At 37.1% G+C, this 14,275-nt stretch overlaps 1 protein-coding gene across 3 annotated transcripts in view; it reads right to left on the reverse strand.

Annotated features, from left to right (window-relative positions):
* agbl1 (AGBL carboxypeptidase 1) overlaps nt 1-14,275 on the reverse strand; it is a 206,172-nt gene that overhangs the window by 38,762 nt on the left and 153,135 nt on the right. For all 3 annotated transcript variants that reach the window (XM_082160183.1, XM_082160184.1, XM_082160185.1), the window contains 2 exons: nt 2,630-2,759; nt 389-520 (listed from right to left, as the gene is read on the reverse strand). In XM_082160183.1, coding sequence (XP_082016309.1) covers nt 389-520; nt 2,630-2,759 — 262 coding nt within the window. The remainder of the gene's footprint in view (nt 1-388; nt 521-2,629; nt 2,760-14,275) is intronic.

A 14,275-nucleotide genomic window follows, 5' to 3' on the forward strand; every position in this document is an offset into this window, starting at 1 on the left:
GCTGAACCGCCCCCGGGAGCGCAAGTGTATTTCTTAGTTAACCGACGTGCTTCTGTGGAGGGAAAAGTCCGCTTTGCGCGGGTGCAAAATAGGAATGATACATGCGTCGGTGTACAAAGTCTTGTACAGACGCTTTGCGCTGGGTGCAAGATAGGGCCCATTATGTTTAATATCCACTTGGCCAATGAGATTTTTCTATGGGCAGAACAAAGCACAATGACATGGTAACAAAAACCAAGAAATCTACAAAAATCACCAAGGGACAAAAACAAAAATTCACCACTTTCTCCCTTTTTATCTTTTTATCTTATTATCATCCAGGAGAAACATTTGAGATATTAAAGATGATCTCATGTATGAATGTCTTTGTTATAGGCAGTAAGTGTACCCTGTATCCCGGGTCTTCTTTTAGGGAGGCCGTGTTAATGGGAGATCCAGACTGCCACAGGGTTTCCTTCATACTGCAGCCGTACAGAAACACATTCTTCTTCCTGGAGTGACCGTGGTAATCGCAAAACACCTGTGGGATGTGATAACACGCCAGTTTTTCAAAAGACATAGAGCGAAAATGGCAAGATTGTGTTGTATTTGTGCGTCTGTGTGCGTGAATAACAGACAAGGACAAGGAGGTCAATAATCAGGTGCAAACAAAATGTCTTTTTTTAGCTTTCCTGACACGACAGCAACACAGCGTTAACTTTAGGCCGAGCGCAACATAATTCATCTTGTGACATGACACGTATACGTGTATGATGAGGGGAATAAAACGCTAGACAATGCATTGAGTTTAGACTCGAATTCAAATGTTGTCTCTTGTTACCACTAATTGGTTGACAGTGCATGTCAGCTTTTTGTAAAGGCTCAACAAGAGGACTCCATCCTCATTCATTAACTGCACAAGTCACATTTTTTTACATTGTAGGTTTTGGAAAAATGACAACGTTCCTTTGACCAGGTACGCTGCATAATTATTACTGTGATATATTATGAATTGTGGCATAATTGATATGTAAATCTGTCTAATTGTGTCAAAGCATTCGCTAATGTTCTTCGCAACAGGTCAGTACCACTCAATTACAGGCCTGCCAATGGTCGTTTCTGAATGATATTTTATTCACTTAATTGCATAATTTATTTTAAGATAAATATTTGAACATTCCATCAGTTCCAGACCGTTATTTTTTTTATTTAAAAAACTATTAAACTATTAAACCATCTTTAATAGTGTATTCTCTCAAAAGTGTTGGCGAACCTACTTCTATTGCTTTGTTTTTCCCCCCTGACTTGCATAGATAGGGCAATGGGTCCATTACTCCATTTCCTGAGAAGCTTCTTTTGAGAAAGGACAGGGGGTGGAAAGGGACGGAGGTAAAGATAGATGCTATTCTTTAGTGCTTTAACAGCATCAGAAGAAGCTCAAAGGAACTGGACAAGACTCTATGAATAGACCTGACTAAAAATAAAAAAAGCTCTTAATTTTGTTAGGAGACACGAACTAGAGGTCATCGAAAACTTTGTGACTCTTTACGCAAAATATATAGGTATGGCAGTAGGTGGCAGCGGTGACTGTCTTTATTAGTAAGACATTCAAAAACTTTATGAGTGTATTATTACATAATTTACTCAACTGATTCACTCAAAATGCAGGAACAAAACAAGTGACTCTTTATGAGTGAATCATTGAATCCTTTAATCAAATTATTCATTTCAAACATTAATTCTGGAAAGAAACAAGTGATATTTATCATTTATACAACTGATTTGCTCAAAATGCTGATTACTCCATGTGTCCCAATTTGCATTCTATACACCCGAAATAGTATTCTGGATTATTAATCTTGAATACTATGTAGGGCAGATAGTATAAAATTGAGGAAAAAGGGACTGTCTTTATCAGCTGTTTAATCATCTATTTAACTGATTCTATCAAAAAGCTGTTTTCATCTTGAAGCAGTTTTAAGTCGAACACACCAATTGTCTTCATGAGTGTGTGATTGAATCCTTTAATCAAGTGTTTCATTCAAAAACATTCATTCATTCAGGAACGAAACAAGTGGCTGTATGTATGAGTGAGTCACTGAATCCTTTACTCAACTAATTTAATTCAAAAACACTAAATAATTTATGCAGTTCGAGAATAATAGAAATATACCCCTGTCCGTCGTCTTGTCATTGAATTATTAAATAATTTGACAGCCCTAGTTTCAATTTATCAGTTGGCTGAGGGAAATTAATAATTTAGAAACTAAATTTAAAACTAAATCTTTGTAAGTGAGGTGCAATGGTAATATATCTATTCAACTCTTCTTAAAAAATATATCTTAATTAGTCATTCATTTAAGTCAGTCTTTCTGACATGATTTCATCACTTGTAATACAGTTAATTTAATTTAATTTAATTTAATTCATTTCTGAAGTGCTTAGATCCACAGAGGTCTTATTCTTCAGTCTGTATGGTCTAATATCCAAATCGGTCGTACCCAACACACATTTATGGATTTGGTCGCCCCTGACCTGCATTTAGAAGCGGAAAGCTTCAAGATCATGGAGCAATTTCCGGCGGGCCCCTCATGCAACTTTAGGACTCAATAGGTCAGTTACAGTGCAGTGAGATTTAATGGAAACTTACCAGCGGAGTCCTGCCAATGCTGTTGAGGTAATAGAGGAAGCCTTTGGTGTGGTAAATTGTGGGGCTTAAATTAGGGTCCGGCTTCAGCCACTGTCTGTTGAGATCCTCAGCGGTGAGAGAACAGCGATTACTGAAATAAATGAAAAGAAGACAGATTAAAAAGAACAGAAAGCCAACTTTAAACTAACTAAAAGTCCTATTTGGATTTTATGAGCACTCTAACGATTTTCCAGGGATCAAAGTAACATCAAAAACCATCTGAATTTAGAATCCAATATCTGATTCAGCATACCTGTCTGTTTTAAGACAAGATAACCAATCTGACTCTCTCTGTGCTTGTCTGTGTACCTGTGTGAATATTAAAACCAGTGCAATTGTGACGTTCCCATATCAGCGTCTTCCTTTACAGGTTACTGAAAGGTCGCCGGTGAACAGAGCTATCTAGCCCACCACACAACCAGTCTGTTGATTAGAGAGCGAGCAGCAGCTGAGCTTTATCTCCAGACAAAATCCTACTGGCATTTGGAGGCAGCTTGCCAACTATAGACTCCCCCACATTCAGTCCCTGAAAGCCAATTACAAGACACAATGTTCAAACATTAACAAATTGATAGGCCGCGTTTGAAATGGCTGAGCGAGACAGTTGCTCTCTGATCCGTGTGATGATTTCTCTGCATCGTTCTTGATCTGGAATGAGCTAAAGCCTGTAATATATTAGTAAAACACAATCGGCACCTGAAAATAAATATTCTGCAAAAAACATTTTTGGCTTTTCGTCAAATTCTGTGGTTGTTTTCACAGACATTGATAATGGTGGCGCAAAAACAAAAGATGGAAGCTGCAGTCTTTTTTGCCTCTGAACAGTTTGTTCAAACAGACTTTTTCTAAGGATATTAGCGATTAAACTAAGATGCTGTTAGATGTATAAGAAATGAAAGGAAAAGCAGAACCGCATGACTATAAATACAACCCTCTGAAAAGCTGTGGTTCGGTGCTGAATAAGTTTGAGCAAAAAGCCAGAATCTCCAGAGACTTTCATGATAAACAAAAATGCCATATTCGAGGGGTCTGAAGACAAGGAAATTAATGTATTTTGTAGGCGACAAAACACGCTTGTTCAGGCCAGTTTCCAATGTACCCCAGGGGGCAGCAAAGTGGAAACGGCAAGAAAATTGTTCCTCCTAAAAGCTGTCTATAGTTTAAAGTGAACCTATGTAGAAAATAAATAAATAAACCAAAACACTGGATGTCAGCTGAGATGACTTGAGCGTTAGATCAACATTACCCATCTGTCTGTTCAAGCCACGTTTACACTAGGCGATTTCTGACTCGGATTTCCAACTCGTGACATTATGTTAGTCTGGCTATCACCAGACCATCGGTGATCAACGGGCATAGTTAAATGACTCTGTACGCAATTGGATAGTCCTTCAACCAATCAGACCAACGATCCGGGTGACATACTTTGCTTCTCTATCGTCATTGGGTTAAACCTGCCAATAGCGCGCCAGGTGGATAAGCCAGTTTGTGATTGGTCCCCGCAGATTTGTAACAGAAGCAGGATAGAAAAATTTACAGGTTTCCAGCCTGAGCTGCAGGGCTAAATCAAATCGCTGGCAGATCGGGCTGGGTTTACCAAGTCGATCATTATGTATCAACTGCCTGATATTTAGATCGTAAATATTTGATGAACCAAACTGAGACTTTTGCAACGAACGACATCAATGACTTCATGTTTTTTCCTCTCTTTTTTTCGGGGCACCATTTTGTTCTTGACAGGAATAATTTATGAACACTTCTCTGCTCTTGCGTCTGATGACAACTGAGAGGTGGAACAGTATTTTGTCCCCTTTTATGGTTCAACGAAAACTGACAGTTCCTCTAACACATCCTGCTTTTAAAATGTCTACTTCTCAATATTTCACCTAGTTCACTGCAGCGCATGACACATTCTGCAGTAGCCCAAAACAATCCTGGTCTCAAAGGCCAAATATAATTCAAATACAATAGTTCCAGGTTTATTATTTAAGAAAAAAAAAACAAACAAACATGACATGACATCATCCAATACCAATTAACACATGAACTGAATGCTTAATGGCCATTTTACTAACTAACCTCAAAAACACAACATTCAATGACATCTCGAAATAGAACACTTATTGGGCATTTGACTCCATCCACCTTAAAAACAGAATGTCTAATGACCATTTGACCCATGTAGTATAGGCAGTTGACTATCAAAAACAAAGCACCTAATGTAATTTGATTCCACCCATCTCAAAAACCAATTGCCTAATGATCATTTGACTCCACCCACCAAAAAACTTTAGGCAATCTTAGTTCCCAAGGTGCTTATCAAATAGTAACTAACCCATGTAGTATAAGCATTTGACTCCAACTCAAAAACAAAATACTTAATGGTAAATTGACTCCACCCACGTGAAAACAAAACACCCAGTGGACATTTTACTCCACCCACCTCAAAAACTGAATGCCCAATTATCATTTGGTCTTCGCCCACCTCAAAAACTCTTGACTCAACTCGACCTCACAAACTAAATACCCACGGGCCATTTGCTTCCGCCAACATCCAAAACATCCAATCAAATGCCTCCTGACTCATTGACAAAAGCAAACACATTACGCTTCAGCATGCAAATGCTAACTGCACTAGAAACATTTATTTCACAGCGGGCAAGAGCTAGTTAAGACTTTAATTAAGAATACTGTTGTTCAAGTGTATACGGATTATAACACAATCATCGTTTATACAGTTTATGATCCAAAAAGTTATAATGAAGCCATTAACGCAAGTCACTCCCCCTTTATAATCACCCGCTGAAAAATAGAAAAGCATTTGATGCTCACTGAGATAAGAAATGACAGAACAGTGGGAGTTTTGGGAGAGAAAACTGCATCTCATACATTTGTTCACATTAACTATTCATAAGGATATGAAGTGGCTGTCAATGAGAGGAATCAATGCAAGTATCACCTCAGAGAGGAAGTGCTGTAGTTATAGTGCTCTGTTGACCAGACACATCACTTCATCCAGAGATCACGCTCAGTTTAGCTACAACACAGATAAATATGGGGGGAATTATCAAAGCCTCATCTGGCTTTTCCTATCACTGCCACACTGATGACACACAACTCTACCTCTCATTCCAGCCTGATGATCCGACGGTAGCTGCTCGCATCTCAGCCTGCCTGACAGGATGAAGGACCACCACCTTCAACTAAACCTTACAAAGACAGAGCTGCTTGTGGTCCCGGCCAACCAAACACTAAACTTCTCCATTCAGCTAGGCTCGTCATCCATAACTCCATCAAGGTCAGCCAGGAACCTTGGAGTTGTGATTGATGATCAATTGAACTTTACAGACCACATTGCTAGAACTGCTTGGTCCTGCAGATTTGCCTTATACAACATTAGGAGGATCAGGCCCTTCCTATCAGAGCATTCTACTACACAACTCCTTGTACAAGAGCTTGTTCTATCCAGACTGGACTATTGTAATGCTCTCCTGGCAGGTCTTCCAGCTTGCACTGTCAAACCTCTGCAACTGATCCAGAATGCCGCAGCAAGAGTGGTCTTTAATGAGCCGAAGAGAGCACACGTCACTCCTCTCCTCACTAAATTGCACCGGTTGCCAGGTGCCGCTCGCATCAAATTCAAGTCACTGACGTCTGCCAACAGAACAACCACTGGCTCTGCTCCCTTTTACCTAAACTCATTAATTCAGACTTACGTGCCATCCAGAAACTTGCGCTCTGCAAGTGAACGCCGTCTTGTGGTGCCATCTCAAAGAGGAACAAAAATCTCTTTCTCGGACCTTTACCATGACTGTTCCCTGCTGGTGGAATGACCTGCCCAACTCAACCAGAGCTGCTGAGTCCATAGCCATTTTCAAGAAACGGCTGAAAGACGTATCTTTTTCGGCAGCACTTGATCCATTAATACTAACACTTTCTCTTCTATTCTATATCTATTTATAAAAAATAAAATAAAAATACATGTACTGTGCTATATTAAACAGGGAAGGGTCATAGCACTTGCATATTGTTGTCCTATTGTTAGTTTAATTGCTTCTGTTGTTCTCATTTGTAAGTAGCTTTGGATAAAAGCGAAATGAATAAATGTAAATGTCATCTCGCTCTTCCAGTCACATCCGTCCAATACTGATCTATTTTATGGGTCTAACTGCTAAGCATTATGCAGTGCGATATAGATCTTGTATAATTTGCTTATGATTGATTTGGTAACCATTAGGAAAGGACACAAAAACGATTCCTTGAGCCACCTGATGCAACAATAATCTCAGAAATCGATAAGCAATCCTGGAGTTAAATTGTATGATTGTTGTTGTGCAGCACTTCTCACCCAAAGTGCTGTTTTTAAATATAATATACGTTAATGTGTCTTCTATATATTTATATATGTGTGTGTGTTTTAGTTAATTGATAAATAAATAAATAAATAAATACACACAGACTACTCCATTATCAGACTGTTATAATACTGACACCATTTTTGGGTGACCGTAAAGTGAAAGACGTGTCCTCTCAGCCGACACTAACCCTTTGAACTCACACACACTATTATACTGCGCACACACAGTCACTTCCTGATCAACTTACTGAAGCAGGACAGTTCAATTTACTCTCATGGATACAGATAGATCAGTTGGATCAGTCTCGATAGCTTTTCGTCGCCTCGGCTAATGAGGTTATATCCTCGTTTTCTACTCAAATCTCCATCAGCTGAGATGGGCACAATCAGTGACGTTTAGTCGAGCGAGAAGAAAAAGGAAAAGATATCAAAGGTGGCACTGTTGTGAAACTGACTGTTTCCAGAAAAATGGATACTATGGATGTTTTTGAGCCAATTAAGATCATCATGGCTGATTGGTTGATGGTACCATAAGAATGTACACACTACAGAGCCTTTTACTAGCTAATATATGTCAGAATTTACAATCTAGCAAATATATACACACACACAAACATATATACAGTATATATGTGTGTGTGTGTGTGTGTGTAATTTTTTTTTTTATATATATATTATATATATATATATATGTAACAAAAGCAAGGAGGACAAGTCGGTATTTAGAGTGTGCACTGTTTGGTGGGACACGAAGAACTGCCATTAACCGAAATTGGAAAGTAAAAATTCATTTTCACTTTTGTTTGTACTGTGCTGATGGCATGGATGATAGAGGTTGAGGTCAGAGAAAAACTAGCCGACTCTGTGAGCCCAGATCTGATGATGTAAAGTCTTTCTCCCACACGTCTCCTCTGACTCATCAGTACTTAAGGGAACGGATATCTTGTTGGTTCACCTTCAAGCTGAAAGTGAAGTGTTATTTTGTATTTCAGCCATCAATAATGGATAGTGCTGTTGGCTATTGTTTGATTCACGAAGAGAAACTTGCCGGCCAGTTTTGACAAGTTTCCTCTTCAGTCTGCATATAAAGGCCTGTTCACATCAAGTCCAATGATTCTCAACAATATTGGAGCTTTATGGTTTTTAAACAAATCAATGTTTTTGGATCTTTCTAAAGAACTGACTTGTTTACAGAAGTCTTTTAACATGTTTTTTGTTTCTTCCTTAACAGACTGAAAGAAGGTGCTCACTGGTCACCAGGTATTGTAATCTACAGTACAGAAATATTCACAGAATGAATCAGTAATACAAATTACAAACAAATCTTTAGTGAATAATTAAACAAATCTGAATGAATCTTAGGTGAATGGAATCAAAAGAGTCACAGTGAACAAATCTGCATGAATCTTTGGGGAATGGACTCAAAAGAGTCAAGTTACAAAATGAATCAGTGAACAGATCTATGTAAATCTTTAGTCAATGAAAACAAAAAGTCAAGTCACAGAATATAAAGTTCTGTATTTATACACAAATATTTGTCATTCTCTGAATGTTTTTATACATCTAATCAGCCCCATTGTGAATGAGTTAATCGATATATTAATCATACAGTGTATTCATTTAAAATCATGTCAAAATTTTGACTTTGTGCACACAGGCCATAATTCGGTAAACCTTTAAACTGCACAATGCAGTAATTATGCTCTACCTTTATAGCCGCACATTCTTATCGGAGGAGGAAGAGGGGCAAGTAAGCGTGAAGTGCATTTATAGTGAATATAGTGAGACGTGACTGTTATGGTAAAATATAACTTTGAAGAGAGGCTGCAGGGATTATCATGTTCATAATGACGTTCCATTCAACAATTAAACTACAGGAATGATGAATTATTAAATGATAGGCGTTATCTTAAGGCAGAGTTTTCCATTTAGTGGTTTTTGAAAAGCAACTTTTGGCATTTGTTTATCAGAACTAATGTTCCTAACAGTGTTTTATAGATGGCAAAGCAGCAGCGCCAAAACAAGATCTGAAGAGAGGAGCTGCTGGCGAGCTGCTTGTGACTTCAGAACACGGTGATGGTTCTGGTCATGAATATTAATTTGGTTAGGTGTTAATAAATGGCACTTTGGGTTACCTAACAACCTAATTAATATAATTTTTCCAAAGCCTTTTCTTGGGGGTGAAGATTGGGGGTGATAGAAAATTAAGAAAATAAATGTATAGCATATATATATATATATATATATATATATATATATATATATATATATATATATATATATATATACACACATATACACACACACACACACACACACACACACACACACACACACACACACACGCACAGAGTGGGGCAAATTGAAATACTCCTAATGCAAGTTTTATTTTTCATTATTCTATTTATTTTGTACTTTTATAACACAAGATGCTTTTCAGTTTTGTAGCTGATTGTGACCAAATACCTTTTGTTTTTTTATCAGCCCTGAAAAATAAAATAAAAAATAAAATAAAAATAAAAATAGGCCTATGCATGAGTGCATTTTGTTTACTGCTTAGTGCTTAATACACTAAAGGAGGCTGTACTGTAACTAGGGGACTAAATGCTGCTAGGTGGAACAAACTGTAATTTGCACTACTGTCTATTTAAAATAAAGTATCCAAGCATCGTCGATTTGTTGCTTTTTCCGGTAACACTTTAGTTTAGTGTCCAATTCTTATTCACTACTAAGTGGCTTATTAGCATGAATATTACTAGAACATTTGCTGTTTATTAGTACTTATACAGCACATATTAATGCCTTATTCTACATCCCATTATTATACCCCATACCTGTCACGGTGTGGTGTAGGCAGAAGAAGACGAAGAGTCAAAAGCTCTAATACAGAACTTTTACTTACAATATAATTCCAACAGGTACAGACAGGCAGAATGTACATACACACTAAATAGGACTGAGAACAGACAATGACAGACTGAACAGAAGGAACTGAAATACAGACACAGATGACACTGATTAATAGAACACAGGTGATACAGATGAGGATGATGATTAACTAAACACTGGTGATACGAATGAACTGATTAAGACAGTGAAGACGACACGTGACGTGATGACAGGCGGATGAGTCCAATGAAGACAAACTAAACAGAACACAAATGTGACAGTACCTAAACTTAACTACCTTACTAACTATTAATAAGCAGTAATTAGGAGTTTATTGAGGTAAAAGTTATAGTTAATAGTTAGTTAATAGTGAGAATTGGACCCTAAACTAAAGAGTGACCATTTTTTCTTGTTGTACCGAATTGTACCGTATTCGTATCGACAGTTCAATATGTACTCGTATCGAAGCGTGACCCTAAACCAAGGTACATACCGATCCGTGACTTCTGTCCCGTTATATATACAGTATATATACTAGGGGTGACCCCAAATAGTCGAAGATTCGATGCTTCGATAGGAGGAGCCTGATTCGACTACCGATCTCACGGTCGAATCATCGCAGAGGTGTTATGAAACGAGGATCATGCCACTTTGGCTCTATGAGGGCGCTCAATGTCTGATTTCACATAGAACTAGCTTTTATGTCAATACGTTAATATTCAGCCTATTATGATAATGCTGTAGGCCTATATAAAAATGTGCAAAGAAAGTATTTTTTAACATGCGTGAATAAATCCAAACACCCCGTGACAGATTTAAGTTTCACTTTCAATCCGTGACCGACAGAGGAGCGTCTTCGCGGCAAGGATTTAAATCTTTAACAATGTCTGGGATAAGAAAATCTAAAGTGTGGATGTACACCATCAGAAAGGATATTCTCCAAGGCTGGATTTAGCATCAGGAAAACCATGATCGCACTTCTGCCGGCCAACGTTAACATGTTTCACGCATAGACTGGGTTTCACGTTAGAATGTATTTTATCCGCGCGCACAATTTGAAAAGACTCCAACGGACAGACAGAGTGAAAGACGTTCAGGATTTGTTCTCTCGATCAGGTATCGGGTACAAGTGATTTCAAAACTTAATTTTCAGCCGGTTCTAATTTTATTTTTGGATGCTGTGAACATTTTTAGCTAAAAAGACTGCCTCTCCAGTTTAGCATTTATTGTTGTTTCTGCAGTTAAAAAGACAAAGTTGAAAATTCTGGCTACTATCGTTATTTTAATAATTTCTTTATTTTTATTTTATTTATTAATCTGTCAGGGTTATCTGATCTATTGTGGCTTGTATTTTGAATATATGTTCCCCTGCACTTTAGGCATTTTGCACACATTTGCTCCTCATCCTGTGACTTGATTCTGATTTATTTCGTTTTGTATTTTATTTAGGCTATTAGAAAGGTATATTCTGTTCTAATTTAATTTAGTAAATTAATTGTTTATTTTTTCGGTGCATCGATGTTGTGCTGTAGGCTGGCCTGCTCGCACAGGTAATTTAGCCGATTTAATTTGATTTGCATGTGAAATGCAAATCTGCAGTGTGGCCTTTCTGGAGTTATTTATGTTATTTCTTAGTTTTATTGATCAAATTTTTTTTATACATTTTCTTCTATATCTTTGTGTGATTTTCTGTACATCGCGGCTTTGAAACGTTAAAGCCCCGCCCCCATACACATGATTCGACTATTAGTCGACTATAGGCAAGACTTGACGATTCTGATTCGACTATGAAAATCCATAGTCGGGGACAGCCCTAATATATACAGTACTGAGCAAAAGTCTTAGGCACGTTAGTATTTTCACCCCAATTTTTTTACGTTTTAAGCCAGTTATTTATATCTTTTGCTGTATTGTGTCAGTAGGAAATATCAGTTTACATTGCCATTAATTGTAATAATCCAGTGAGATTGTGCCTAAAACTTTTCACAGTACTGTAGCTTTGCAAGCAGGTTTCTTCAAGCAACTTGGAAACGTTTGACGCAGTTCTTCTGGATTTAGTCTGTCTCAGTTATTTCTGTTTCTTCATGTAATCCCAAACGGACTCGATGATGGTGAGATCAGATCTCCGTGTGGAGCATACCGGCTGTTCTCCGACTCCTAGTGCATTCAAACATCTCACTGGATTATTACAACTAATGGCAAAATGAACATTTGGAAATGTAAACTGATACTGACACACTACAGCAAGAGATATAAATAACTGGCCTAAAACCATTTTTTTGGAGTGAAGATACTAACGTGCCTAAGACTTTTGCACAGTACTGAATACATCTAAAGATGTAGCGTTGCTGTTTGTCCCTCTGGGAATTGGTCTAATTTCAAAAATAGAAGTGTTACAATTCTCACATCACTACTTAATGACTGTGAAGACGCAGAAAATCTTTTTTTTTTTAATTAATGATTTCCAGAGTGAAGCTTTGCATCATTTCAAGAATAGGGAACAATCTGTCACCCCAGTGAATAGTGTGGAGTGCTACTGATTGACTGACTCTGCCACAGAAAAACTGTGGAAAAGAAAAATGGAGCACCATCTTTCATAAGCAACAAAACAGGGACATCAGAGAGAAGAGGGAGGCATTAGCTAAACCTTGAGTTCTCATCACAACACATTATGAAAGAAATGAACAAAATATGGATCTCGCCGCTCAAGGTCACAGAGGATTTGTGTGCTTTAATAAAGCAAGTAAAGCCTATGAAATCTGCAAACAATTGTCCTCATAAAGAAAGCATTCTGTTTACATAACGTATTCAGGTTTGACAGAAGCATCATGCCCTCTCAGATTTTTTAACTTGATTTTAGAAAAAAAAGAAAAGATAAGTATGTTACACGGTACACCCAGTGTTGAGAAGTTACTTTTAAAAGTAATGCATTACAATATTTACAATAAAAAACAAAATGAAAGACAAATGTGATGTTTATCTAAAGTGATTTTTGCTTGATGTTGTATGGTATGGTTGAATTAGATCATTGAAGGTCAGCAGCAAAGACATTTGTTAATAAAACTACTCAAATGTCCTAATTGAACTAAAGCCTAATCCTGGCTAAGTCTAAACCCTGTCTGTGAAACCAGGCGAAAGTATTTTAGTTTTATTGAACATATTTAATTTATTGCAGATGTGCTTTTATTCATTTTGAGGAATATTTAATCTGTTTTTGTTTCTGTTTTGAGTGCTAACATTTAGTTTAAAACGACAATAACCATCATGTTTACAGTCACAGCGGCGCGCACAACACCTCATGGGCACAGGAGAGGTGTCAGTCATTAAATGGGAAAACAAAGTAAACGAACTTATTTGAAAAAGTTAATCAGATATTTTGTTGTAATTTTAAAAGTAATGCGTTACGTAACTTGAAAAAAATCTGATTACGTAACTCACATTATTAGTAATTATTAGTAATGCGTAATTAGTAAACCCAAACACTGGCCGCACTATCTGCAGATATTTTGTTTTAAAATAAACATTGTCATTTACCCTATTGTCTCCCTAAACCCATTGGACACAAAAGAAGGTATTATCAAAATGTCAAAGCTGCATTAATGAATGTTTAGTTGTAATTTTGCTCAGATAAAAAATAAAAAATAAATTACAAATAATGTAAATTATTATATATCTAATTAATAAATAAATAATATTTTAATTGTGATAATTGTGATAAAATATGATAATGTATATACATAAAATAAATATGGATTTGAACCTGCATCCCCTTGCACACTAAAGAAGAACTATAGCACTTGACTAAGTCCTTTATGACACTGAATAACTTTAGTAACAGTAAACAAGACAAGAAAACAGACATTTTTGGTTTACTTCCAGAAAATGTGTCAAATATCTGTTCTTATTGTATTGACATATCTGTGCTGAATTACATTGGGTCTAAAAATTAGATTCCTCAGACTTCCTCAAACAATCACGACACATTTATTACTTCCTTAAACAGTCACTCACGACACATACCTTTACTTTCCGTTAACCTTGAGCAATGAAAATGCGATGCTTTTCTTATTGTTAGTAGTGACTGTCCCTTTTTTGCTTCTAAATTAAATATAATTTCCAATGCAACATATGCCTCCTTAGTCCCTCATCCCCATTCAAAGCTCCGGCAAAACTATTGTTCCAGTGCGGCTACATGACTGACGTGTCCCTCAGGACAAATCCTAGGGAATGAGACGGGGGAGCAGATGTAGGACACGAGCATAAATGACAGCTACAACAGAGACTCTATTTGGTTAAAAACGGCTTTGCTGTTAATATAACCAATTAAGCAATTCCTCAAGCACTGAGTTCAACATCCTTCA

The sequence above is a fragment of the Leuciscus leuciscus genome, assembly GCF_965113295.1.
Source record: "Leuciscus leuciscus genome assembly, chromosome: 25".
NCBI classification, from domain to species: Eukaryota; Metazoa; Chordata; class Actinopteri; order Cypriniformes; family Leuciscidae; genus Leuciscus; species Leuciscus leuciscus.